At 41.2% G+C, this 27474-nt stretch overlaps 1 protein-coding gene across 1 annotated transcript in view; it reads left to right on the top strand.

Annotated features, from left to right (window-relative positions):
* The window catches only part of LOC132885941 (uncharacterized), a 450234-nt gene that overhangs the window by 388518 nt on the left and 34242 nt on the right, over nucleotides 1-27474 (top strand). The window contains exons 25-30 of the mRNA XM_060920476.1: nucleotides 13663-13784; nucleotides 14148-14240; nucleotides 14419-14491; nucleotides 17789-17841; nucleotides 18234-18323; nucleotides 22284-22339. Of these exons, the coding sequence (XP_060776459.1) occupies nucleotides 13663-13784; nucleotides 14148-14240; nucleotides 14419-14491; nucleotides 17789-17841; nucleotides 18234-18323; nucleotides 22284-22339 (487 nt within the window). The remainder of the gene's footprint in view (nucleotides 1-13662; nucleotides 13785-14147; nucleotides 14241-14418; nucleotides 14492-17788; nucleotides 17842-18233; nucleotides 18324-22283; nucleotides 22340-27474) is intronic.

A 27474-nucleotide genomic window follows, 5' to 3' on the forward strand; every position in this document is an offset into this window, starting at 1 on the left:
TTGAAAGGCAAGCTAGGGCTCTGCTCGATCCAGTTTTCGGTGACATACAGAACCCTACTGACACCAAAGTAGCATACAAATCTAAGCTACCAAGGAAAGCCAAGCCTAGTGGTAGCTCCAGCTTTGCCACCACAGTTACAGTACCTGTTGCTCAAGGGAATGGTCTGCAGCCTGCACATAAACAGAAACCATCTGCTAATGACAACTCCTGCATATTCTGCAAAGGCAATCACAAACTGGAAAATTGTGAAATGTTTAAGGCTAAGGCCAATGCAGAGAAGATACAATACCTGAAAGCCCAGGGTATGTGCTTTGGTTGCCTTACGAGGGGCCATATGGGCAAAACCTGCAAAAACAGATTGAAATGCGAGACCTGTTCTTTGCCTCATCCAACAGTCCTTCACATCCATACTGCAAAGGGCAAAGATGATATTACGACTGACACCAGTTTGAGTAATGCCATGGTGTCTGTGAACGAGAGTGACCCAATGGGGGCAGGTGAATCAGGCCAATGTACTCTCACTATCGTACCTGTGAAGGTGAAGATGTCAACTAGTGACCAAGTGATATCAACTCATGCATTCTTAGACCCCGGTAGCTCAGCTACATTTTGTACAGACTCGCTGAAAAGAAAGTTGAACATCCCTGGCAAAAACACCACGATCATGCTCTGTACAATGGGACAGGAGAAAAGAGTGCACAGCAGTGTAGTCTCTGGCCTGGAAGTAAGCAACATGGAAGGAGTGCAATACCACCAACTTCCACCGGTCTATACACAAACATACCTACCTGTCGCAAAACACCACATACCAACACAAGAATTTCTGGACAAATGGACATACATACATGACGTGAAGATTCCACATTTGGATGCTGATATAGAGTTGCTAATAGGCACAAATGCTGCACAGCTAATGGAGCCCTGGGAGATTATAAACAGTAGAGGCAATGGGCCATATGCTGTTAGAACACCCCTAGGGTGGGTCGTGAATGGCCTTATGCAAGAAGCAACTTGTCAAAGGCAAGGAACTCACTCATGTATATCAGCGAACCGCATATCCATAAGGGATGTGAATGACTTAATAAAACAATATCACCTTGATTTCCCAGAACTGTCAGCTGAGGAGAGATCAGAAATGTCAGTTGAAGACAAACAGTTTATGGCAACAATGGAAAAGTCAAAGGAACTTAGAAATGGACATTATTACTTTCCCTTGCCATTCAAAGAAAATGTAACAATGCCAAACAACTATGAACAGGCCCATCAGCACGTTATGTCTCTGAAAAGAAAATTTGAAAAGAATGAACAGTACCACAGAATACACAGCCTTCTTGGAGGGGATGTTGGAAAAGAACCATGCAGAGGTGGTCCCAACCAACGAACTGGTTACCGAAAGTGGAAAGGTGTGGTATATTCCACACCATGGAGTACATCACCCAAAGAAAGGCTCCCTGAGGGTAGTATTTGACTGTTCAGCATCCTTCCAGGGAACATCCTTGAACAACAAGCTGATTCAAGGCCCAAACCTCACCAGTAACCTGGTAGGCGTCCTGTTGCGCTTTCGACAAGAGCAAATTGCCTTTATGGCAGACATAGAAAGCATGTTTCACCAGATGAAAGTAATGGAGAATCATGTGAACTTTCTGAGGTTCCTATGGTGGCCGAACGGTGACCTGAGCCAACCATTAAAGGAACACAGGCTGACTGTGCATCTGTTTGGAGCATCATCTTCACCCAGTTGTGCATCCTTTGCTCTCAGACAATGTGCTGAAGATTTCAAAGAACTCTTTATGCCTGAAACCATCAACACAATCAAGTCTAACTACTACATAGATGACTGCTTAAAATCGGTGCCTACAGAAACTGGTGCCGTGAAATTGTGCAAAGAGCTTGAAGTAGCTTGCTCAATGGGAGGCTTTCGATTGCATAAATGGATTAGTAACAATAGAGCAGTCCTGATGTCCATTCCACAAGCAGATAGGGCTAAAGAGGTCAAAGATCTGGACTTGGATTCCAGCGAGCTGCCAACAGAAAGAACTCTTGGCATACAGTGGCAAATTCAGAGTGACAAACTTACCTTCTCAGTTAGCCTGAAAAATCAGCCATATACTCGCAGGGGAATACTCTCCATCATCTCTTCAGTGTATGACCCTCTTGGATTCATCTGTCCCTTCATTCTCACTGCCAAAAACATCCTTCAGGATCTTTGCAAGCATAACTATGCCTGGGACAAAGAATTGCCAGACTACTACATCCAATCATGGCAAGAATGGATGACCGGATTAAGCTCCATTGGAGAGCTCATTGTTGACAGGTGCCTCAAGCCCCAGAACTTTGGTGCACTAACATCTGCGCAGCTTCATCATTTTAGCGATGCTTCAGAAAGTGGCTATGGATGTGTCACATACCTCCGTCTCACTAATGCAAAACATGAAGTACACACCTCATTCATGATGGCAAAGTCGAGAGTTGCACCTTTAAAACAAACCACAATGCCGAGAATGGAACTCACTGCAGCAGTCCTCGCAGTACGCATGGACAGACTGCTCAAAGCAGAACTGCAAATTCAACTGGAAAGTTGCACATTTTGGACTGATAGTATATCAACATTGAAGTACATTCAGAATGAGAACAAAAGGTTCAAAACATTCGTCGCCAACCGAGTGAACACAATCAGAGAGATGACTAGCATCAAACAATGGAGATATATAAACACAAAGCAGAATCCAGCAGATTGTGCATCTCATGGTCTTAAGGCAAGCGCACTCCTGAATTCAAACACTTGGCTAAATGGCCCAGAATTCCTCAAAGGCCAGAAAACTAACTGGCCTAAGTCCGAACTTGTCTTACAGAAATAAGTTGAAGAGGATGATGTGGAAGTGAAAAGGGATATCCTGGTCATGAACACACTGGTGAAGGAGCAAACCAATCCTACTCGTGAATTCATTTACCATCATTCAAATTGGAACAAACTTACCAGAGCAGTGGCATGGCTTCTTAAGCTGAAAGACTTGCTCCTAAACCTAAGTCAAAAGAGAAAATAAATACTTACCAACCTCACCATGAAGAGCCCCACACCTGAAAGGGAATACCTGTTGGAAAGGAAAATGAAAACGGCGAGGAAATACATGACCGTACAACCTATAACATTGAATGACCTCAAAAGAGCAGAAAAGGCAATCATACATTATACCCAACTGGAAGCGTTTCCTGATGAAATGGAAACCCTACAAATGGAAAATGCTCATGTGAGTCGTCAAAGCCACATTCGTAAGCTAGATCCAATGCTGCAAGATGGGCTGCTTCTTACAGGGGGAAGGTTACACAGAATGGCCATGCCAGAGTGTCAGAAACACCCTGTGATCCTCCCAAAGAACCACCATGTGTCCAAGATGTTGTTAAAACACATTCATGAACATTTAGGGCACTGTGGAACGAACCACATGTTAGCCAAACTAAGACAGCAATACTGGATACCATCAGCAAACTCTCTGGCCAGAAGGATCAGATCAGAATATGTGTTCTGCAGACGACAACATTCACACCTAGGAGAGCAAAAGATGGCAGACCTGCCAAAGGAAAGGGTAACTCCAGATTCACCGCCCTTTACCTATGCTGGAGTAGATTACTTCGGCCCAATAATAATAATAATAATAATAATAATAATAAAGTTAAATTTATATAGCGCCTTTCACAAACCCAAGGACGCTTTACAAAAGAGTTACCACCAAAAAAAAAAATTAGGAAGAATAGTGTGAGGTAAAGAGAAAAGTTTTCAAGTTGGCTTTGAAGGAAGAGAGTCTGGAACAGTCACAAAGCGATTGTGGTAACGAATTCCAAAGTTTAGGAGCAGCAACACTAAATGATCTGCCACCCATAGATGCCAATTTAAAACAAGGAACAGTCAGAAGTCCACAGACAGAAGATCTAAGGGAGCGGGAGGGACAGTACAAATGAATTAGCTCACAGAGATAGCAAGGAGCGAAACCATGAAGAACTTTATAGGTTAACAGCAAGATTTTGTATTTGATCCGGGAGATAACTGGCAACCAATGCAGTTGCTGTAAAACAGGACTGATGTGAGCAGTGCGCTTGGTGAGTGTGAGGATTCTTGCTGCTGAGTTTTGAATGTACTGCAGGCGATTGAGCAATGTGGCAGGGAGACCATAAGAGAGAGAATTGCAATAGTCAAGACGAGAAAAAAAAATGCATTGACCAACATATTGGCATCAGTTTCCAAAAGAAAAGGGCGGAGACGAGCAATATTGCGGAGGTGAAAGAAAGCATTCTTAGTAATTAGTTTAAGATGGGGTTCAAACGTAAGGGTGGAGTCAAAGATAACTCCAAGGTTTTTTATAACTTGGGAAGGATGAATAGACACACCATCTACATCAATAGTAAAACTGGAGAAATTCTGAACCTGTCTTTCGGTACCTACTAATAGAACCTCCGTTTTGCCAGCATTAAGTTTAAGGCAGTTCTTATACAGCCATTGCTTAAGGTCAGTGATGCAAGACCTTAGTAGCTGAACAGAGGCTATGGAAGGGGTGATAGTGATGTAGATTTGAATATCATCAGCATAACAATGAAAGTTAAGGCCATGATTACGAATAATCTGGCCTATAGGAGAAACACATAATATAAAAAGAAGGGGACCAAGGACAGAACCCTGAGGCACACCTTGAGCAACAGTAGCAGTGGATGATTTATGAACACCAATAGAAATAAACTGTTGCCTCATAGTGAAACGGGGACGCAGTAAAGTAAAAAGATACGGTGTTATTTTCACATGCCTCACAACCAGAGCAGTTCATTTAGAAATAGCCAAGTCACTTGACACTGACTCATGTATCAATGCAGTCCGTAGGTTTGTGAGCAGAAGAGGTCAGGTGCAACAGATAAGGTCAGACAATGGAAGCAACCTGATTTCAGCTGACCGTGAACTTAAGACCGCCATAAAAGAATGGAACAAAAGTCACCAACTTCACGTCGCTCTACAGCAGAAGGGCATAGAATGGATTTATAACCCACCTGCCGCCTCACACTATGGAGGGGTCTGGGAAAGGTTAATAAAACAGGTGAAACAAACACTTCTAGCCTTGACCAAAGATCAAACACTAGATGATGAATCCCTTCACACATTCCTTTGTGAAGTAGAAGCCATCCTTAAAAGTCGTCCACTTACCACCGTCTCAGACAGTCATAATGGCCTTGAACCTTTAACACCAAACCACCTCTTACTTCTCAAAAGGTCAACCCACACTATCTCCTGGTGTGTTTCAGAAATCAGATACCTACAGTAAACGCAGATGGAAACAAGTACAATACTTGTCAGATATATTCTGGAAACGATGGGTTAGGGAATATCTTCCTACCTTACAAGAAAGGCAGAAATGGTTGAAAAAGAAACACAATTACATGTGTGGTGATGTGTTAGTTGCTGACCCTATTGCCCCTAGGGCATCTTGGATGTTGGGGAGGGTTATTGACACAAAGAAAGATTCAAAGGGGGTGGTACATAGCGTGACCCTGAAAACAAAAACAAATGTCATTGAAAGACCTATCACAAAGATTTGTTTGTTGTTTGAGAATGACATGTAAACATGAATAATGTGACATGTGAATAACATGAATGAATGCAAAAATGATTGACCAAGTACTTGGAATCATTGTATGGACTGACATGTATATTAGGCCGTAAGGTGAACCCCGTTTTCGTTTCATCTCGCTCTGACGTCTCCGAACTACGAAATATTTATTTTAAAATTAAGAATGAGTACTAGAAAGTGTGGCGAAAAAAGTTCTCACCTTATAATCCTGTCAATTCCTCGCACCGAGCGATCGCGTGGCGGACTATTTTCCTCTAAAAATGACGTGTCGGGACATCACGTGACCGGTCTGGACCAATCGCGTTGCCGATTTTTGACCACAGATCAGCTGACAACTTGAGTAATTACAGTCACATTAGTAGAAAGTCTCAAACACCCTCCAAAGTGGGTGAAATGTCTTTTAAGTCCTAAATAGTGCTTTAAATACATCACTAAGACAATATTGCATATATGTGGTATATTGAAGTGTTTATATTATTATTAGAATAAAAATAATTTTTATTATCACCATTATTATAGTACAAAATATGGTGTAATGGTCTATGACTAGGACCATTCATGTATTCATTCTCTTAGGTTATTAACTATAAAGTACTGATCAACCATAAAACAATTTGCTTGAAAAACAGACCTACAATGTTACACAGGCAGTAATGGAATAGAGTATTGACTCGTCATTGTGGGCTATACACACCATGGATTAGCCATATGGCATATATAATATATAGGCAATGCGTGTGATTTCAGATCAAGATTTAAGAAATTGTGCAGGAAGGAGAAGAGTCCATAGGAATAATAATACACAATAATAATAATACAACCTATATATAATATTGCAGTTCTATTACTCAGTTCAGAGGCACAATGGCAGGGATTCAAGTATTCACTACCTATGCAGCGGCACAGTAGAGGTAGGTAAACGCACTAGGCAGCACTATGCACCTGCAGCAGCGGCAACAAAGAAGATGCAAGACTTAGTCATCATACATCACACAACAGAACTATGTGGCAAATTGCAAACTTTAATAGAAAATGTAAACAACAAAACAGTGATATATACACATTACAAATGCAAATTTATATATACACTATATATATATATATATATATATATATATATACACTATATATATATATATACACTATATATATATATATATATATATATATATATATATATATATATATATAGTGTGTGTGTGTATATATATATATATATATATATATATATATATATATATATATAAAGTCCTGTGGCACGGTGCAAAAAGGCAGGGGTCAGCATCCAGGCAATGACCTAGGTGTCAGTGACAGAGAAAGAGAGAGGGGGGGAAGACACACACACACACACACAGTGCTGTGACTAATTGTCTTCACATTGAACAGTAGCAAGTAGCATTCTATGGTCATGTATGAGAAGTTAGTACATGGCTTACTTGTCCTTCTCTTGTCTAGCAGGCTCATTCAGAAATCTGGTGTACTGCTGGTAGCAGCTCTTGTGGTACTGCACCTCCAGAGCCACAGTCTTTGTCCTTAATGTGTACCAGAATACTGTGGTCATCTTTAGTCTCAGCAGCAGTCTGCAACTTGCCTTGCCAGACAGAAAGACATGCTTATTACCACATAGGAATTTAAGTTTGCCAGTAGCATATTCACATAAAGGCACACATATGTTACATGCATACAAACATTGAAACATAACATCCATGCATGCAAACACACTTGCAGAGGGAGATAGCACTGTAGATAGTCATCAGTGATAGTGACCCTTTGTGTGTGTGGGGGCAGGGGGGTTGGTGGGTTGATCAGTGATTGTGACCCTTTGTGTGTGTGTGTGTGTGTGTGTGGGTGGGTTTGCTTACCTGCTGTTAAGGTCTCAGCTTTTGAAAGAGCTTCCTTTTGTCGTTTGCCTCCCTTTAAGACGAATTTGAGGGTTTTTTTTTTTTTTTACATATAATGCACAGGGCAGGAAGGACGGGACCTGAGCTGGACATAGGCAGTGCTGACCTGGATCTAAGACTCTTAGTGCTGCCCGATGTTGAGGGGCCAGCTTCGGAGGGGGGGTATGTATTCCCGGTATGTATTCCACCGTTTGAAGGTAAATTCCTGGGTCACTCCGTGCTTCACAGAAGCTATATGCATATAGCACTGCTTACGTGCAAGAAGTTTTCTCCTTTTTGCCGTTATTTCCAAACTTTCCTCTCCTCCACTGCTGCTAGACGAGGCTGTGGCGGCTGCCATGTTGGTCTCTTGTTTACGAAATGGGGCTACGTCAGCAACCGTGAAACCTGTTCTGTAGCGAAATCTTATTCCGCGGTGCCAAAATATCATTCCGCGCCGATGACATTAGTTCGCTTTTTCAAGCCTTCGTGCGAAAAATTGACAGCATTACAAGGTGAGAACTTTTTGATGACATCATTTCATAATACATCCATTTTTAAGAATTGGATATTATGTAGTTCGGAGACGTCGGAGCGGAATCTTGTTTCTGAAAGACTTTTCGGGGTTCACCTTACGGCCTATATTGATGGCTTCAGTCTTCACAAGCGCACATGGACTGATCTATGGATCTATTCGTGCACACGAGTGTCGTATACATACACATGCAGAACATACACAATGGACTCGCTACCATGCCTCTTATGGCACATGAACTGTGTTCAAATGCTTTACAAGAAGTACTCATGTATATGAGCTCTTGAAAGGACATTGCAGTCATGGACATTTGAAACGAATTTTTGTAAAAAAAAAAAAAAAGGGGGCACAAAAAAAAAGTGTTGTTGGAGAGAAACTGATGTTTGTTGTGCAATATGATGATTTGAGTTGATGAATTCTTCTGTGGTATGGCTCCATTAGTCCGGGAACCAAAGGCCCAAATTTGGCTGAACCTGGCTTCGTCGGTTAAAGTTTTTTTTTTTGCTGTTTGTTGTTGTCCAAGGTCTACTCATTAAGATAAGAGAGGGTGCCCGGTGATATCCCTTGGGCAATTCCGGATATTGGCCCTTTATTGTTGGATGTGCTGCAGTCATAGCCTAAATTCTGACATTTTGACATTCTTCACTTTATGTTCACCAAAGTCTATATATCATACTTATTTTTGTGTTTGTTAACATAATAGGATGAGTTTAAGGCCTGGGGGTGGGGTTCCAGCCATGGTTGGGGGTGTGGCCATGCAATTGGGGGCGGGGCTTATACCAAAAAGCCCTTTATTACTCTATTACTTTGGTTGTTAATGCGAGCCTTAAATTATTAGGCATACACTCCATTGTCATCCTTGTGTTTACTTCTGCAGGGGCATATGAGGGACACAATTAGCTAATTCAAGCCAACTTGTGGAGCTATCTTGCTAACTCTGTCAATCACACTGCCCCCAAAAGATCACAGCACGCATAAGCTAAGCAGAGAAGCTATTTGACTGTAATCATGAAAGAGCAGTGACATGTACTCACTGCTCACCAGTGAACTAGACCCATAGTTTCACAACACTGGCTAGCACACCCAACTCTCACCTAGTAAATGCTAGTCACTGATTTTTTTTAAGCTAATATATTAAGCTAATAGATTGCTTATTTTAACGATATTGATTGTTGAAATAGTAATGTCCCTGGTTCCCTAGGAAAATTCAGGGCATTGTCCCCGATTATCATCTCAAAAGTCTGTTAACCTTACCCTCACCCCCACTCCAAACCACACTGCTTGTAGACTGAGGCCCTGTCCACACGGCAACGGATTCAGGTGACTCCGATACAATTGCTTATCGTTTAGGCCTGGCGTCCACACGGCACCGGCGTTTTGGGTGCCCAAAACGCAATCTTTTTGAGAACGGGTTCCAGAGTGGAAAGATCTGGCAACGTTGCCGTTGTGAAGTCGTCTGGATGAGTAGAACGGATTTGTTTACGATGACGTCACAACCACATGACTGCGAGTGCTTCACGCCGGGTAGAAGTGTAACGAATATCACCAGGAAAAAGCCTTACAGAGCACTAGTGAGAGTGAAACACGAGCTTGGATATTATTATTATTATTATTATGTTCAGTGTTAGTTCACAGTAGTAATGCAAGAAGCAGAATAGTGACAGTAATAGTGAAGCAAAAACATGCAATTGTACAAACACTGCAGCTCTACAGCAAAATATTCATTTATGAAATGGTCTGATTCTTAACACCAGTAGTGCCAATGAGCTTCTCATTGCGATGCGAGTTGTCAACAAATCCTATAACTTGGTTCATGAAACGCGCTTACAAAATATTTTCACTGTGAATATTTATTGTGTAATGGTGCAAAGTGGGAGAGAGAGAGAGTCAATCCCGCCAGCAAAAATAGAGAAAAAAAGAGCGATCTCACCTCTTCAGATGTGGGTTTAAGTCCTAAAATACATTCCTCAAAAAGGGCGTAGAGGAGCAAATTAATCATTATTTAATTAGCATTCAATTTATTCCGGACCATTAAAGACACCGCCTTCCGCGTAGAATCATAGGTCATCCTCGCCGCCATTTTGGAGAGGTCAAAGCGGAGAATAAAGATTAGCTGCGTTTAACTGTACCAACAGGTTTGCCGTCCAAACGAGATCACATGGGATTACCTTTCACAGGTAAGACTGGAAAAATACTTTTCATTGTATTTGGTCATTATAATGTAATTTTACAAACAGATTTTCCTGACTTTGTGGCTAATATGCATCCTTACTTCTTCTATTGTTCTGGTGTCTCCGAAGGGACTGTCTTACAGCGCCCCTAGAGGTGTGGCATGTGTATTGCATCGTTTTCAGCAAGCGTTGCGTTGCCATATGGACCTGATATTTTACTGATTGTTGCCCATTTGGACGCGATATATTTTTAAATAACATCTCGTTGCCGTTGTCGTGTGGATGTAGCCTGAGAGTCATGTGCACTAGCCAGTCCACTGACTAGCACGACTTTTAAAACGTTGGGCAGTAAGGTTTCCTTAAGCTAATACATTAAGCTAATAGATTGCTTATTTTTACGATATTGACTGTTGAAATAGTAATGTTCCTGGTTCCCTAGTAAAATTCAGGGCATTGTCCCCGATTCACCCCCACTCCAAACCACACTGCTCTTCCACTGACTAGCACGACTTTTAAAATGTTGGGGAGTAAGGTTTACTTAACATTCTCCTCTGTACTAGCTGGCATCCAGTACATAAGCATATTTTTACAGACACTAAGCAATGGCAAAGGGTTTAGAGGGTTTTTTTTTTCATCTGAACTCTTAGTTCTTTCCTTAAATAGTTTGTGTTTTGTGTGTGTGTTTGCATACTGTATGTAATTATTTTACATAATTATTGCTCATTAGTGTGTGTGCATGTGTATGTGTGCGCGTGTGCATGCATGCATGCACGTACATGCTTTATGTACTGTAGTTCTTGTATCAAACTTGTTAATTTTGTAAATTTATGAAAGGGTCAATTACATGTTTGACTAATTTGAATGACAGTAAAGCGTGAATACTGTACAGCCAATTTGGTTAATTGAAAATCAGTATCTTTTGCTATTCTTGTGTGTGTGTGTGCGCATGCTGTATATGCCATTTTGCATGCTTGATATATTGCATACTGTAGTTTTACATAGTGGATCACTGGTGTGAGTGTATATGCATGCTGTATATAGTTCTATTGCATGCTGTATATAGTTCTTTTACATAGTGGATCACTGGTGTGAATGTATATGCATGCTGTATATATTTCTATTTCATGCTGTATATACAGTAGTTCTTTTACATAGTGGATCACTGGTGTGAGTGTATGCATGCTGTATATAGTTCTATTGCATGCTGTAGTTCTTTAACATAGTGGATCACTGGTGTGAGTGTATACATGCTGTATATAGTTCGTTTACATAGTGGATCATTGGTGTGAGTGTATGCATGCTGTCTCATCTCATCTCATTATCTCTAGCCGCTTTATCCTTCTACAGGGTCGCAGGCAAGCTGGAGCCTATCCCAGCTGACTACGGGCGAAAGGCGGGGTACACCCTGGACAAGTCGCCAGGTCATCACAGGGCTGACACATAGACACAGACAACCATTCACACTCACACCTACGGTCAATTTAGAGTCACCAGTTAACCTAACCTGCATGTCTTTGGACTGTGGGGGAAACCGGAGCACCCGGAGGAAACCCACGCGGACACGGGGAGAACATGCAAACTCCACACAGAAAGGCCCTCGCCGGCCACGGGGCTCGAACCCAGGACCTTCTTGCTGTGAGGCGACAGCGCTAACCACTACACCACCGTGCCGCCCCTTATGCATGCTGTATATAGTTCTTTTACATAGTTATTGGTCATTAGTGTGTGTGTGTGTGCATGCTGTATATAGTTCTTTTGCATGCTGTATAGTTCTTACATAGATATTGATCATTATTTTGTATTAACTGTAGAGTTTATGTAATACTTGTATAAAAATCGCTAATTTGGAAAAGTTATGAAAGGGTTAATTAATCCACATTTGATGTATTTGAATGACAAATATAGAGAAAAATGTGAATACCTATCAGATACAGCCAACTTGGTGCATTTAATATCAGTATTTACACTGATATTATTTTTTTTTGTATTTTCTTCCATTATTTGGGCATATAGGGCATTAAAGGGTTAATATATTAAATTGCCCAAGGGATATCACCGGGCACCCTCTTAAATCTTGAAGAGCTACCTCAAATCTATAAGATAAAGCAAAAAAAAAAAACTTTAACCAAAAATTCCGGGTCCGACCCCATGGCTCCCGGACTACATGTTTTGTTTGTTGTTATTGTACCTTTGCCCGGTACCAATAAGAGGGCCGGTATGTAGGAGCCATTTCTTTACTTTCTGTTTTACACCTGCTGGCCAAAAGGTAGAATACATGTTGGAACCATGGCTTGACCTTGAGTGGAGCCCGGTGCAGGAAGGGTGTAATTAACGCACCTGTGCTTAATTAGGAGCACAGGTTTAGACAAGGCACTTGCTGGAAATGGTGGACTGTGGAACGTAGAGACGCCAGCAGGCACAAAGGTTTTTAAACCAGAAAGAGCAAAAATAACAACTTGATGGTTAATGTTTGTTTTGGTTATTCAAGGACTTATTTGACTTTATGTTGATTTGTGACAACGTTTAATGAAGAATCGCCTTTATGTTATTGGAATAAATCGTCAGCTTTATTTAAAAACACCTACGGCGTCAAAGAACTGTCTTATAAGAAGACAGGACAGTCGGTCAAGATTTTTTTTTAGTTTTCGCCATCCCTAGTGTACAATGGGTAAATAAAATGATTATAATATTAACAACAACAATAGTTAGATAAAATGAGTGGTGAATGGCACTGATGGCAATAAAAAGACTGAGACAAGACTTAGACAACCTTTGTCGTCATTCAGTATGCAACAAGTGTACACCAAACGAGATTTCGTTGCAGTTTGGCTCAGCACAAAAATAAATATGAAGTGAATTAAATTAAATTATGCAGCAGCAAAAATATTAAAGTGCAACAGTATAAAGTGACCTGTGGAATTTGGAATGCTCAAGTTATAAATAGAAGTTTAGAGTTTGGGTTTGGAGTTCAGCAGTCTAGTGACCTGGGGGAAAAAGCTGTTACAGAACCTGGTGGTCCTGCACCTACTGTTGCAGAACCCCTTTCCAGAGGCCAGAGGGGAAAACAGTCCATCATGAGGGTGTGAGGGGTCACTGATGATGTTTCTGGCTCGAGACATGCAACGCCTTGGTGCAATGTCCTGAATGGAGGGAAGAGAAGTCCTGTGACTGAGGGATATCCTCTGACTCTACGCTGTTTATAGCAGAACCCAAAGCCCTCAAACCTCCAAGCTGAGTTGTATAGAGATGAATCAGTCCTCCAGACACAGACTACAGGAGAGATGATCATCCATAAGGTCTCAAAGTCAGATGAAAGTTTCTACCACTGTAAACACCCAGAGAGAGGAGAGTCACTGAAAAGCTGGGTCTCAGTTAGACGTGAGAAACCTTGGGTGAATTTGAGTCTAGTTTTAATAACACGGTTTAGTTGTAGAGTGTTTTAAAGCTTAAATTCTGCTCTATTTCTCTCCTCAGTCCCAGGATTTAGATCCAGTGGTGGAACAGTAGGAGTGGCTGTGGGTTTGGGATTTTTGTTCATCGCGTTACTGATCTTAATGATCCTGCTGTGGTCCTACAAAAGAAAGAAAGGTCTGATAGCTAATTTAGTGATGATATCATAATTTCTCAAGAATAAAGAAAATGTGTCACATAATAGTTTGATTGTTTTTTTGCAAATTCTCAGTACTTAATGTGGGTGTGAGATCTGTCATACTGAACCTGGTTTAATAACAGAATCTAGGTTTTTGTTAAATCATTAAGTTTAGTTGTAAATATGACTTTACTACAGGTTGTGCAGTTCATACATGTAGTTTCACTCCTAACTCCCTATTGTTATTAGAATTATATCATACTCTCCCTGTTCATTACACTGTAAATCAGGGCTGTGTAAAATAAAGTGTTTCTGTTCCTATTTACACCCTGTTCAGATGTAGAATCTGTCTCTCTCTATAGAAAAGCAGCAGAAAACCAATCAGACATCAGATCAGAATCAGAGGCGGTCAAGAGCTGAAGACTCTCAGGCAGGATACACACCACTTCAGGCTGGTCAGACACTGTCTCAGTGACTGTTTATTTCTACATTTATTCACAGAAACTCACATCTTTCTTCGAAATCCATTGTAAAATTATAATCTCATAATAAAACATTTTATTTGTTTGAAATCTTGTTTGGTAATCTACAGTCACATTTATAACATTCACTTAATTGTTCTTTTTTCTGTAGGAAATGAACACATTTATGACACTGTGACTCAGGCAGATACGAGTGGAACAGGTACAGTGGTGCTTGAAAGTTTGTGAACCCTTTAGAATTTATATTGCTGCATAAATATGAGCTAAATCATCAGATTTTCACACAAGTCCTAAAAGTAGACAGAGAGAACCCAGTTAAACAAATGAGACAAATTTCACTTGGTCATTTCTTTATTGAGGAAAATGATCCAGTATTACATATCTGAATGGCAAAAGTACAACCCCAATTCCAAAAAAAAAAAGTTGGGACAAAGTACAAATTGTAAATAAAAATGGAATGTAATAATTTACAAATCTCAAAAACATATTGTATTTACAACAGAACAGAGACAGCCTATCAAATGTCGAAAGTGAGACATTTTGAAATTTCATGCCAAATATTGGCTCATTTGAAATTTCATGACAGCAACACATCTCAAAAAAGTTGGGACAGGGGCAATAAGAGGCTGGAAAAGTTAAAGGTACAAAAAAGGAACAGCTGGAGGACCAAATTGCAACTCATTAGGTCAATTGGCAATAGGTCATTAACATGACTGGGTATAAAAAGAGCATCTTGGAGTGGCAGAGGCTCTCAGAAGTAAAGATGGGAAGAGGATCACCAATCCCCCTAATTCTGGGCCAACAAATAGTGGAGCAATATCAGAAAGGAGTTCAACAGTGTAAAATTGCAAAGAGTTTGAACATATCATCTACAGTGCATAATATCAAAAGATTCAGAGAATCTGGAAGAATCTCTGTGCGTAAGGGTCAAGGCCGGAAAACCACACTGGGTGCCCGTGATCTTCGGGCCCTTAGACGGCACTGCATCACATACAGACATGCTTCTGTATTGGAAATCACAAAATGGGCTCAGGAATATTTCCAGAGAACATTATCTGTGAACACAATTCACCATGCCATCCACCATTGCCAGCTAAAACTCTATAGTTCAAAGAAGCCGTATCTAAACATGATCCAGAAGCGCAGACGTCTTCTCTGGGCCAAGGCTCATTTAAAATGGACTGTGGAAAAGTGTTCTGTGGTCAAACGAATCAAAATTTGAAGTTCTTTATGGCAATCAGGGACGCCGTATCGTTGGGACTAAAGAGGAGAAGGACGACCAAAGTTGTTATCAGCGTTCAGTTCAGAAGCCTGCATCTCTGATGGTATGGGGTTGCATTAGTGCGTGTGGCATGGGCAGCTTACACATCTGGAAAGACACCATCAATGCTGAAAGGTATATCCAGGTTCTAGAGCAACATATGCTCCCATCCAGATGACGTCTCTTTCAGGGAAGACCTTGCATTTTCCAACGACAATGCCAAACCACATACTGCATCAATTACAGCATCACTGCTGCGTAGAAGGGTCCGGGTACTGAACTGGCCAGCCTGCAGTCCAGATTTTTCACCCATAGAAAACATTTGGCGCATCATAAAATGGAAGATACGACAAAAAAGACCTAAGACAGTTGAGCAACTAGAATCCTACATTAGACAAGAATGGGTTAACATTCCTATCCCTAAACTTGAGCAACTTGTCTCCTCAGTCCCCAGATGTTTACACACTGTTGTAAAGAGAAAAGGGGATGTCTCACAGTGGTAAACATGGCCTTGTCCCAACTTTTTTGAGATGTGTTGTCATGAAATAAAAAAAAAAATAAAAAAATCACCTAATTTCTCTTTAAATGATACATTTTCTCAGTTTAAACATTTGGTATATGTCATCTATGTTCTACTCTAAATGAAATATGGAATTTTGAAACTTCCACATCATTTCATTCCATTTTTATTTACAATTTGTACTTTGTCCCAACTTTTTTGGAATCGGGGTTGTATGTGAACCTTTGCTTTCAGTATTTGGTGTGACCCTCTTGTGCAGCAATAACTGCAACTAAACGTTTCCGGTAACTGTTGATCAGTCCTGCACACCGGCTTGGAGGAATTTTAGCCAATTCCTCTGTACAGAACAGCTTCAGCTCTGGGATGTTGGTGGGGTTCCTCACATGAACTGCTCGCTTCAGGTCCTTCCACAACATTTCGATTGGATTAAGGTCAAGACTTTGACCTGGCCATTCCAAAACATTAACTTTATTCTTCTTTAACCATTCTTTGGTAGAAGACTTGTGTGCTTAGGGTCATTGTCTTGCTGCATGACCCATCTTCTCTTGAGATTCAGTTCATGGACAGAGGTCCTGACATTTTCCTTTAGAATTCGCTGGTAAAATTCAGAATTCATTGTTCCATCAATGATGGCAAGCTGTCCTGGCCCAGATGCAGCAAAACAGGCCGAAACCATAATATTACCACCACCATGTTTCACAGATGGGATAAGGTTGTTATGCTGGATTGCAGTGTTTTCCTTTCTCCAAACATAACGCTTCTCATTTAAACCAAAAAGTTCTATTTTGGTCTCATCCGTCCACAAAACATTTTTCCAATAACCTTCTGGCTTGTCCACATGATCTTTGGCAAACTGCAGATGAGCAGCAATGTTCTTTTTGGAGAGCAGTGGCTTTCTCCTTGCAACCCTGCCATGTACACCATTGTTGTTCAGTGTTCCCCTGATGGTGGACTCATGAACATTAGCCAATGTAAGAGACTTAAGTTGCTTAGAAGTTACTCTGGGGTCCTTTGTGACCTCGCCGACTATTACACACCTTGGTCTTGGAGTGATCTTTGTTGGGCGACCACTCCTGGGGAGGGTAACCATGGTCTTGAATTTCCTCCATTTGTACACAATCTGTCTGACTGTGGATTGGTGGAGTCCAAACTCTTTAGAGATGGTTTTGTAACCTTTTCCAGCCTGATGAGCATCAACAACGCTTTTTCTGAGGTCATCAGAAATCTCCTTTGTTTGTGCCATGATACACTTCCACAAATGTGTTGTGAAGATCAGACTTTGATAGATCCCTGTTCTTTAAATAAAACAGGGTGCCCACTCACACCTGATTGTCATACCATTGATTGAAAACACCTGACTCTAATTTCACCTTCAAATTAACTGCTAATCCTAGAGGTTCACATACTTTTGCTACTCACAGATATGTAATATTGGATCATTTTCCTCAATAAATAAATGACCAAGTATAATATTTTAATCTCATTTGTTTAACTGGGTTCTCTATCTACTTTTAGGACTTGTGTGAAAATCTGATTATGTTTGAGGTTATATTTATGCAGAAATATAGAAAATTCTAAAGGGTTCACAAACTTTCAAGCACCAATGCAGCTTTATTTCATATCAGACATTTCCTCTAACATTAGGTGACTTAACTGTAGATTAACTCGATACAGTAAAGTACAGAAGGGGCTTGTGATTAACACTGCACTGTGTTCTGGTGAAGCTGCAACTGAGAGCAGCGAAGCCACTTACACAAAGGTCACAAAGAAAAAGAAGGCAAACAGGAACAATGGTAGAGTGCTGAGACATTTCATGCATTTGTTGAGAAACAAAGTCAGCAAATAACACCTGAAATTTTCAGCACATTCAATAATGTAATACATAAACGTATCAGGATCTGGGGTCTGTATTTTTCCTCCAGATCAGAAGAATCCATTCCATCACAGGCTCCATTAAAAAGCAGTGATGTGATCTACCGAGCACAAATCAAAGATATCGCACATTAAAAAGATGCCACAAACTGAATGATAAAGGAAACTAAGAGTTACTCTCTAAAAAAGCAGCTCATGTTCAGTGTAGATTTAGCCAGAGATGGATCATGACTTATGTTTCTGTTTATGAGTTATGAGTGATTTATTACACAGCTAAAGATCACTGGGATGGTTTTGTTCTCTGCTACTCCAGGTGCTGATGCTGAACAAGGTGCAGGTGTTGGTGATGTGACTTATGCTGAGATTGAACTAAAACAAACAAAAAAACTGAAGAAAGTAAAAGGTAGAGTGAAATGATAATGTATTTTGTATCATGGATCATCTGCACACTACTCTTGTTTCATGCCATGATGTCACGAACAAAACAGTCAGTGATGTGCTGTTACAGGGAAACGTGAAGAACAGGATAGTGTGAAGTAGTGGATTTTCATTTCCTATAATAGCACATCCCTGAGGGTTTTATTCCCCCAGGGCCAGGCCAAGATTTTATGGGGCCCTAAGCAGATTTTGATTTGGGGCCCCCACCACCTCGGCACCGCTGATACTATTGACTATTGTTGATTGATCGTTCACATATCTACCATAAATCTAACACACCCATTTTCAATTTAATTAGTTGTACAGGTAGCTGCGTATTTTTTTTTAATCATACCAGTGTCAACCTGGCACGGTTTTACCCACCTCTGGGTTGAATTTTCAAAAGGTACCAATCTCACAAGAGTGGTCTGGTGTTCATGTGCACTTTAATATTGAAAGTGACACAGTACTAAGTGGCAGACTGAATGTGGTGGACTGAAAAGTAACAGAATAAACCAGCAGGACAGTGCACTTTTGGCTGCATTTTCAGTCGATGCTGAGGAGAGGATTGGAACCTAAATTTAATCTGACATCCGTTACAGTGCACATGTGCATGAACATGACACCAACTTTGACAGAGACAGTGAGAATTGATTAACCCAAAAGGCTTGGCTAGGCAGCCCGTTAACATAATATTGAATTATTTTATGATTACTATTGACATAATACTAATGCAGCTCAAACAATTAGAATATCGTGAAAAAGTTAATTTTTTATAATTGAATTCAAAAAGGTAAACTTTCATATCTATATTCATTACACAAAGTGAAATATTTCAAGCCTTTTTTTGTTTTAATTTTGATGATTAGATTTCACTTTATTCATCCCACATCGGGGAAATTCATGTGTTACAGTAGCAAGAAAATGTCATACAGATAACAAATAAAACTGAAAAATTAGACAAATGAAAGATTAAAATATAGAGGGCTATTTGCATTATCTACCATGAAAAAGTATAGAAAAATTGCCTTATTGAGAGGCTCGGAAAAATTGCACATTACAGGTAGACTCTGTGTATAATATATACAAGTATGCATAAAAATTGTTTAAGGCCTACATTATTGCATCGATGAGAGATGGCAGAGGTAGTAGTGGTGAAGTAGTGCAAAAATAACGACAAACAGGTTATTGGTGCTACATTACAAGTTGTGGGTGTTATACAGTCTGACAGCAGCAGGTATGAATGGCCTGCGATATCTCTCCTTCTTACACTGTGGGTGTAGCAGTCTACTACTAAAAGAGCTGCTTAAAGCCCCCACAGCCTCATGTAGGGGGTGAGAGGGGTTACCCATGATTGATGTCAGCTTGGCTAACATCCTCCTCTCACCCACCTCCTCAATGGAGTCCAGAGGACAGTCCAAGACTGAGCCTGCCCTTCTGACAAGTTTATTAAGTCTCTTCCTGTCCCTCTCTGAACTTCCACAGCCCCAGCAGACCACAGCATAGAAAAATCGCTGATGCCACCACAGAGTCATAAAAAGTCCTAAGCAGTGTCCTGCACACACCAAAAGACCTCAGTCTTCTCAACAGGTGGAGATGACTTTGGCCCTTCTTGTACAGGACATCTGTGTTGTTAGTCCAGTCCAGTTTGTTGTTGAGGTGAACATCCAGGTATTTGTACTCCTCCACGATCTCAATGTCCAAACTCTGGATGTTCACTGGTGCAATTTGAGGAGCAGTCCTTCTGAAATCGATCACCACCTCCTTTGTCTTGCTGGCGTTGATGCACAGGTGGTTCAGTTCGCACCAGGCGACAAAGTTGGTGATGACCTCTCTGTACTCCAGATTGTCCCCCTCTGACACACGCCCAACGATGGCTGTATCATCTGAGAACTTCTGGAGGTGGCAACTGTCTGTGTTGTAGCTGAAATCATATGTGTAAAGAGGAAAGGAGAGAGCACTGTACCCTGTGGAACCCCTGTACTGCAGACTACCACATCAGATACACAGTCGCGAAGCCTCACATACTGCGGTCTGTTAATGAGGTAGTCAATGATCCATGCAGCCAGGTGGCAGTTGACACCAGCTCCCTCCAGCTTCCCCCTAAGCAGTGATGGCTGGATTGTGTTGAAAGCACTGGAGAGGTCAAAGAACATGATTCTTGCAGTGCTCCCAGTGCCCTCCAGGTGCAACAGGTAAATGACAGCATCATCCACACCAATGCCCGGTCGATATGCGAACTGCAGGGGGTCCATCTCGCTGTTCACCAGGTGTCGGAGGTGGGAGAGAACAATCCTCTCCATGATCTTCATTAGGTGAGACATTAAAGCTACTGGCCGAAAGTGGTTGAGCTCCCTGGGGTGCGCAGTCTTGGGAACTGGAACCACACATGTTTTCCACATTAGTGGAACTTTCTCCAGACTGAGGCTCAGGTTGAAAATGTACAGAAGAATCCCACAGAACTGATCTGCACAGTCCTTAAGCAGTCTGGAGTTGATACCATCAGGGCCAGCAGCTTTCCTCGTCTTGATCCTCCTCAGCTCTTTCAACACCTGATCAGCTGTCATGGAGAGACGAGGGGTGTAGCCGAGGTGTGACTCCTGTAGAGTGAGGTCGGGGGTGGAGTGTGTGGATTGGTCTGGCAGGGAGCAGAGGGGGGTGATGTGGTGTGAGGAGGGAGCTGTTGGTCTCATCTCATCTCATCATCTCTAGCCGCTTTATCCTTCTACAGGGTCGCAGGCAAGCTGGAGCCTATCCCAGCTGACTACGGGCGAAAGGCGGGGTACACCCTGGACAAGTCGCCAGGTCATCACAGGGCTGACACATAGACACAGACAACCATTCACACTCACATTCACACCTACGGTCAATTTAGAGTGGAGCTGTTGGTGTCAGTGTTATGGGGGGGGTGGAGTGATATCACAGACAGGTCAGGACTATGGTGAGTTGGGGGAGGGGGGGGTGGCAGTTAAATCTGTTGAAAAAGAGATTCAACTCATTTGCCCAGTCCTGGTCCCCAGATACAGGGCCCCTCCCACTGTCCTTTGTGTGGCCAGAAATGGTTTTCAGGCCTCTCCATACCTCTCCAGTGTTGCTCCCCTTGAGGTGCTCCTCCAGCTTCCTCCTGTAGCTGTCCTTGCCTCTCCTTATCCCCCTCTTCAGCTCCCTCTGTACTCTCCTCCTTGTTGCCAGATTTAAAAACCCTCTTCTCGTTATTAGGGCTTTTAGTTCAGAGGTCACCCAGGGTTTATTGTTGGGAAAACACCGTACCTTCCTGACTGGCACAGTGTTTTCAACACAAATTAATGTAATCCGTGATGCAGGTTGTCAGGCGATCAATGTCATCCCCGTGAGGTTCACACAACACATCCCAGTGTGTGGTGTCAAAGCAGTCCCTCAGTGCCATACTGGTCTCCTCAGACCAGCTCCTTACATACCTCTTGGTGGGTGGTTGTTTATTCACCATAGGTATGTATGTAGGGGACAAGTGAACCAGATCGTGGTCAGAACGGCCCAGTGGGGGGAGGGGTGATGAGCTATACGCACCCTTGGTGTTCACATACATTAAATCCAAAGCCATTATGGCTTGCAGCTCATGAAAATCAGAAATCCAGTATCTCAAATTATTAGAATATTTCCTAAGATCAATCAAAAATGATTTACAATAAAGAAATGTCCAACTTCTGAAAAGTATGTTCATTTCTACACTCAATACTTGGTGGGGGCTCCTTTACCATGAATTACTGCATCAATGTGGCATGGCATGGAGGCGATCACTGCTAAGGTGTTACCAAAGCCATGGTTGCTTTTGACAGCAGCCTTCAGGTCATCTCTATTTTTGGGTCGGGTGTTTCTTGTCTTTTTTTTTCCCCCACTTAAGCAGTTTAGATGAGCTGGAGTTTTATTCAGGAAATTAATCAAGGATTTGTTTCTTGTTCCCAACTAGAGAAAGCCAGTCTGGGTGATGATACTGTATACTCAGAGCTTCAACAGAACATGAAGGTAAAACTCATGACATTTATAATGCCTAAAAGACAATCCAAACACCATGAGGTAAAAAATATGTTTAAAGGTGGGTGCTCATTGGGCAGAATTTGACAAGCAGTTATGAGGTGACAACAAAAATATTAAAATGTTCATGTTTCTCCTTGACCCTCCTATCCATGTCCACAAAAACCTGCCTCTCAGAATCTATGGTGACTGGAAGAGTTCATCCATGTTAGTTTGGTTGCTATCTAGGCAACTTTCCATCATCTCATTCTGCTTGGTCAGTCATATCATAGTTCACTATGACCTTACGAACAAGCCTCATAACTTACTACATTGTTGCTGTGGTCATTGCTTCAAACTGTTTAGTAGTTTGTACCACCATCAATGGCAATATCAGGAGAAATATATTTCTAAAAATACTTATGCAAGCCCTTTCTCTCTCTGCAGTGAGCTGAGTCTGTGCACGCTGATGAAGTGACAGTCATCAAACAGATCATTGGAAAACTTAATTGTGTCTGTCTTCTGTTTCTTCCTAAAATGCTCAGCTGTTAGCTTTAAACTGCTGTTTGTTATGGTCTAAGCTTGGATGATGCCAAACTTGCCGGCAATTTTGAGAACTTGCTCATATCAACCACGCTCTGATGAACCTGCAGAAGCCAAAACATCAGGCTCTTACTGGAGACATGTGTAAATAACAGAGGTTCAGGCCATGGATCAAGGCAGTCTGAAGAGTTTAATGCGCTAGCATCCCATCAATGGGCTTCCTTGCTCTTATTAGGGTGAAATCCCAGGAGAGTGTGACTTGCCTAAGAAGCTTTACTGACCAAAGAGGTTCTTCATTCAGTTGCGATTTGTTTTCTGAGGCCCAACCCCAGGAAACCACAGAAGGTGGCTGAACAGATATTATTTGAGCAATTCATTACCCATCTTTTATGCTAAGTTTGTCATTGTATAGGTGCTTGTGCAGTATCTGGACTTCCAGTTGGGCCATGGAAAAGGGCAGCCTGCCTACAACTGGGGACCATTTTGCCCAACATGGTGTAATGGGATGACTGTTCAGTACAGCAGCACTAAAAAGGAATGTTTGACTGGATTTAACTGCACAGCTATGCAAAATGAAAGGCTAAACTAAATATGTCAAAGCTTCAATGAACAGAACCTTTTCTTGAACTACTAATGTCACCTTGATGTATAAAGACTCTCGTAACTTCTAGACTTAACTATTGCATACAGTATAAATAACTGGCTGTGGTGGTGTCTCTTTTAGAAAGCCTCAGCTAGTCCTTATGAGAAAAGAACAAAGTGAGCATATTATTCCATTCTTAATCTAGTTTGGCAAGATTTTAAATTCTACAATGACTACAAAGTTGTTTCACTTTGGCATACCTTCTTCAGAGATTCAGATTGTTGGCGCGCCCGTGTCCAAGACGCACTATTTAGAATAATGAACGCACTGTCGAGAGGGGCAGGGGCCAATATGGACGCGAGCATTTTATACCCTATTTGGAACGTTTCGTGGCGTATTACCAGTGTAGGAAATGGGTGCCCGCCCCACCGCCCATCGCGGTCAGTTTGCAGCAAGGGCGGAATGAATTTATAAAGTTGCCAGCCCCACGGGCGGTCCCTCTTTGAGGGGGTTCATTGTTCTCTCGATATTTCATCATATTGAAGGACTTTTCAAGACATTTTTCACTAGATTCTGTTGGTTTGTTTACTGACATGGGTGCGGCCATATTGTTTTCGCTTAGAAATGAAACGAGCGCTCTGATTGGCTGTTGCTTCGGAGGTTCAGCCAATCAGAGAGCTCGATACACACAGCTCAGTGAAATCCACCCTAAGTCACATCTATGTCTGTGACTTTGAAAACCAGCATCCTACCATGAGTTTTGTCAAAATATCACAGAAAATTGATTGTTAATTGTTCCAAATATCTGAAAATGTTGTATGACTATCTTGGGATAAAACCACCTGAACCAAAGACTTCTCAAAAACGAAAACAAACTGAAGAGAGAAAGAAAGCACAACAAAAATATGATAAAGATAAGAGAAGGAGAACTGTTGTGGGCAGTTGGAAGCAAGGAGTTTGACTGGCTGGTATCTGATGACAAACAAACTATCTACTGTAAGGTGTGTAGAGCTGCATATGGGCCCTTGTCTAAACGAAAAACCCCAGATAGACTTCGGAAATATGCCAATGGAGCTTTTGTCACTGGTTCTATCAATCTGAAGCATGATGGTTTGGCTGATCTCAAGCAACATAGGTCACATATACATTTAATATACATAAACACCAGTAATAAATCATAAAACTAAATTGAATATATGACATTACATGCATGATACAACATTACATGCATTGCCTCTTTTACAATTTTTCGAAAATTATGCAATATTACGGCAGATTATAGTTGAAATTGGGACAGGCAACTTTTGAGCAGGGCAGACAACTTTTCAGAGTTGCCTGCCCTGTGGTCTGGCTGATATTTTCCATGAATTTCCTACACTGGTATTACTTGACTTCATGGTCTCAATATCGAAAATCTTGCACAAATATGCAACTTCCAACATAATTATCTGGATATTCAACAGATTTCAGCATCGGATGAATTTGTTTTGACCGCCGCCATATTGAATATACGTCGGACCCGTTCGTGTATTTACGCCACCCCGTTTGTAGCGTCCCAAGCGAGTAAAACCTGATCCAAGTCTTTCGCTAGTTGGCGTCTTACGGTGTATGTACAAATATTTGAAAGAGACAAGAAAGCATGGATAAAAAAAGAAAAATACATCTATTTTGTCATTCTTCGGCAGAGAGTACATTCACCTGAAAAAACTGATACCCCTGATACCCAAGGTAATTAGTCATACTAGATTTACAACTGTTGTATCATTAGTATCAGACATAATTAATTTTCAAACTTCATAGCCTGAATTTGAACCCAGGATTGAAGATTCAGCATCCCATCTGATTCTCTGAAATTAGAAGTAGAGATGATTAGAGACAAGCAGAATTAGACCGTCACAGCATGCAAAAAACAAACCCATTCTTGTGCTATAATTTACAAGGAGGAGATAATACTCATCTCATTATCTCTAGCCGCTTTATCCTTCTACAGGGTCGCAGGCAAGCTGGAGCCTATCCCAGCTGACTATGGGCGAAAGGCGGGGTACACCCTGGACAAGTCGCCAGGTCATCACAGGGCTGACACAAAGACACAGACAACCATTCACACTCACATTCACACCTACGGTCAATTTAGAGTCACCAGTTAACCTAACCTGCATGTCTTTGGACTGTGGGGGAAACCGGAGCACCCGGAGGAAACCCACGCGGACACGGGGAGAACATGCAAACTCCACACAGAAAGGCCCTCGCCGGCCCTGGGGCTCAAACCCAGGACCTTCTTGCTGTGAGGCGACAGCGCTTGTAATACCAAAAAAAAAAAAAAAAAAAAACAGAATTGAGAAGAAAAAAAAACAGCCCCTGGGCTGCCCCAGCTGTTCATTGAGCTCGCTTCACTCACTAGGTTCGCTTCAACTGAAGGATAATCACTGGGCCCCCCATTGTAGAAATGGGCCCCTGTGGGCCCCTTGACCTGCAAAACAATCTGAGTCTCTGCTTCTTTGAAAAGCAGTATACTCCATCCCAGCAGGTTAATCTCAAGGGCTGCTTAGTTGGTGGAAATGTTTGTGTTGCATTGCTCCCAAACTCTAGAATAGTGTTTCAATCTTTGCAATCTCTCTGTGTGTATTTAAATCAAGATTGTTGATGAAGGTCCATGCTTATCTTGTTAAATATACTTTATAATTACATTTCAATAATTTTGCAGATGCTCTTATCCATAGTGACTTACAACATACCCAGAGCAGCCTGAGGAGCAGTTGGGGGTTTGGTGTCTTGCTCAAGGGCATGTCAGCCATTCCTGCTGGTCCAAAGAATCGAATTGACAAACTTTTGGTCCCAAAGCTGCTTCTCCAGGGCTCGACATTAACAGTTGTCTGGGACAAGTGATACTTAATGTCAGACAAGTTCATCGTCTCAGTTACTTGTCCGATCGGACAAGTGCCAAAATATGCCGATATTTGGGTTACATATCAAATTTATCAGTTTATTCACATGATTTCCGAAGCATCTCACTCGACATATTGTTTTGATGAACTGCCGGATGTTTCTATTCGGAAAGAGCGATGTGTGCATGCACAATATTCCACTTGCGAAACCGGCCAATACCGCTTCATGTATTTGAGCTGAAAAGTAAACGGTCGTTTATGATTGGTTTTAATCGTGTCATACCCGTGGATTCGTTGACATTTCTGTTGGCGGGATCATTATTCAACTGTATATTTACATTGAGTATGTGGTAATTTCCAAATCTTTGAATTGTTGATGGTGTTCATTATATAGCTGAGCATGTGCTGGCGGGGAATGTGCGCCTGCATGCATGTGGATTGACAGGGCGTGAGGTAGGAGTGGGGAAATGTGAAGTTGACTTGTCCTAAGAAATATTTGATATGTAACCCGAATATCAGCATATTTTGGCACTTGTCTGATTGTACTTGGTATCTATGAAATACCAAGCTGTCAAATGGCTGCTAATTAGGTTACTGGCTGTATTAACTAATTAGTAATGGGAGTTTAGGGATTTGAAACATAGGGCTCTATAATTTAGATATAATTATGGATTATTTGAAATTCTCTTTTTTTTTTTTAACCATTAAATGCCATACAGGAGCCACATTGAATAATTAGGCAACAATTAATCAGTGGAGGATATATATTCAAAATTAATTTAAAAATGAAAATATATATATATATATATATATATATATATATATATATATATATATATAAATTTAATTTTCTGGTTTTCAATTTCTCAAATAAATTAATGATTGATGGAGTCCAATTGATGGAGCAGAACTCAAGGGTTGATAGATGAAGCTGAATAGAAACTTTGTATCCATTCATCTGTGAGTCAATAGAGGTGTGGAGGTTTTCATAACAAGATATATTATCTTGTCATTTGATAACTAGATCAGTGTATAAGTGACTTACAGTATTAGTCAATTTTGTTATCAGTTGTTTTTATTTGTAGCATTGTTTGTTTCTCTTGTCCAAACTAGTGATCTCAAGTCATAAATTTTGA

This window comes from Neoarius graeffei, chromosome 1 (genome assembly GCF_027579695.1).
Source record: "Neoarius graeffei isolate fNeoGra1 chromosome 1, fNeoGra1.pri, whole genome shotgun sequence".
Lineage (NCBI taxonomy): Eukaryota > Metazoa > Chordata > Actinopteri > Siluriformes > Ariidae > Neoarius > Neoarius graeffei.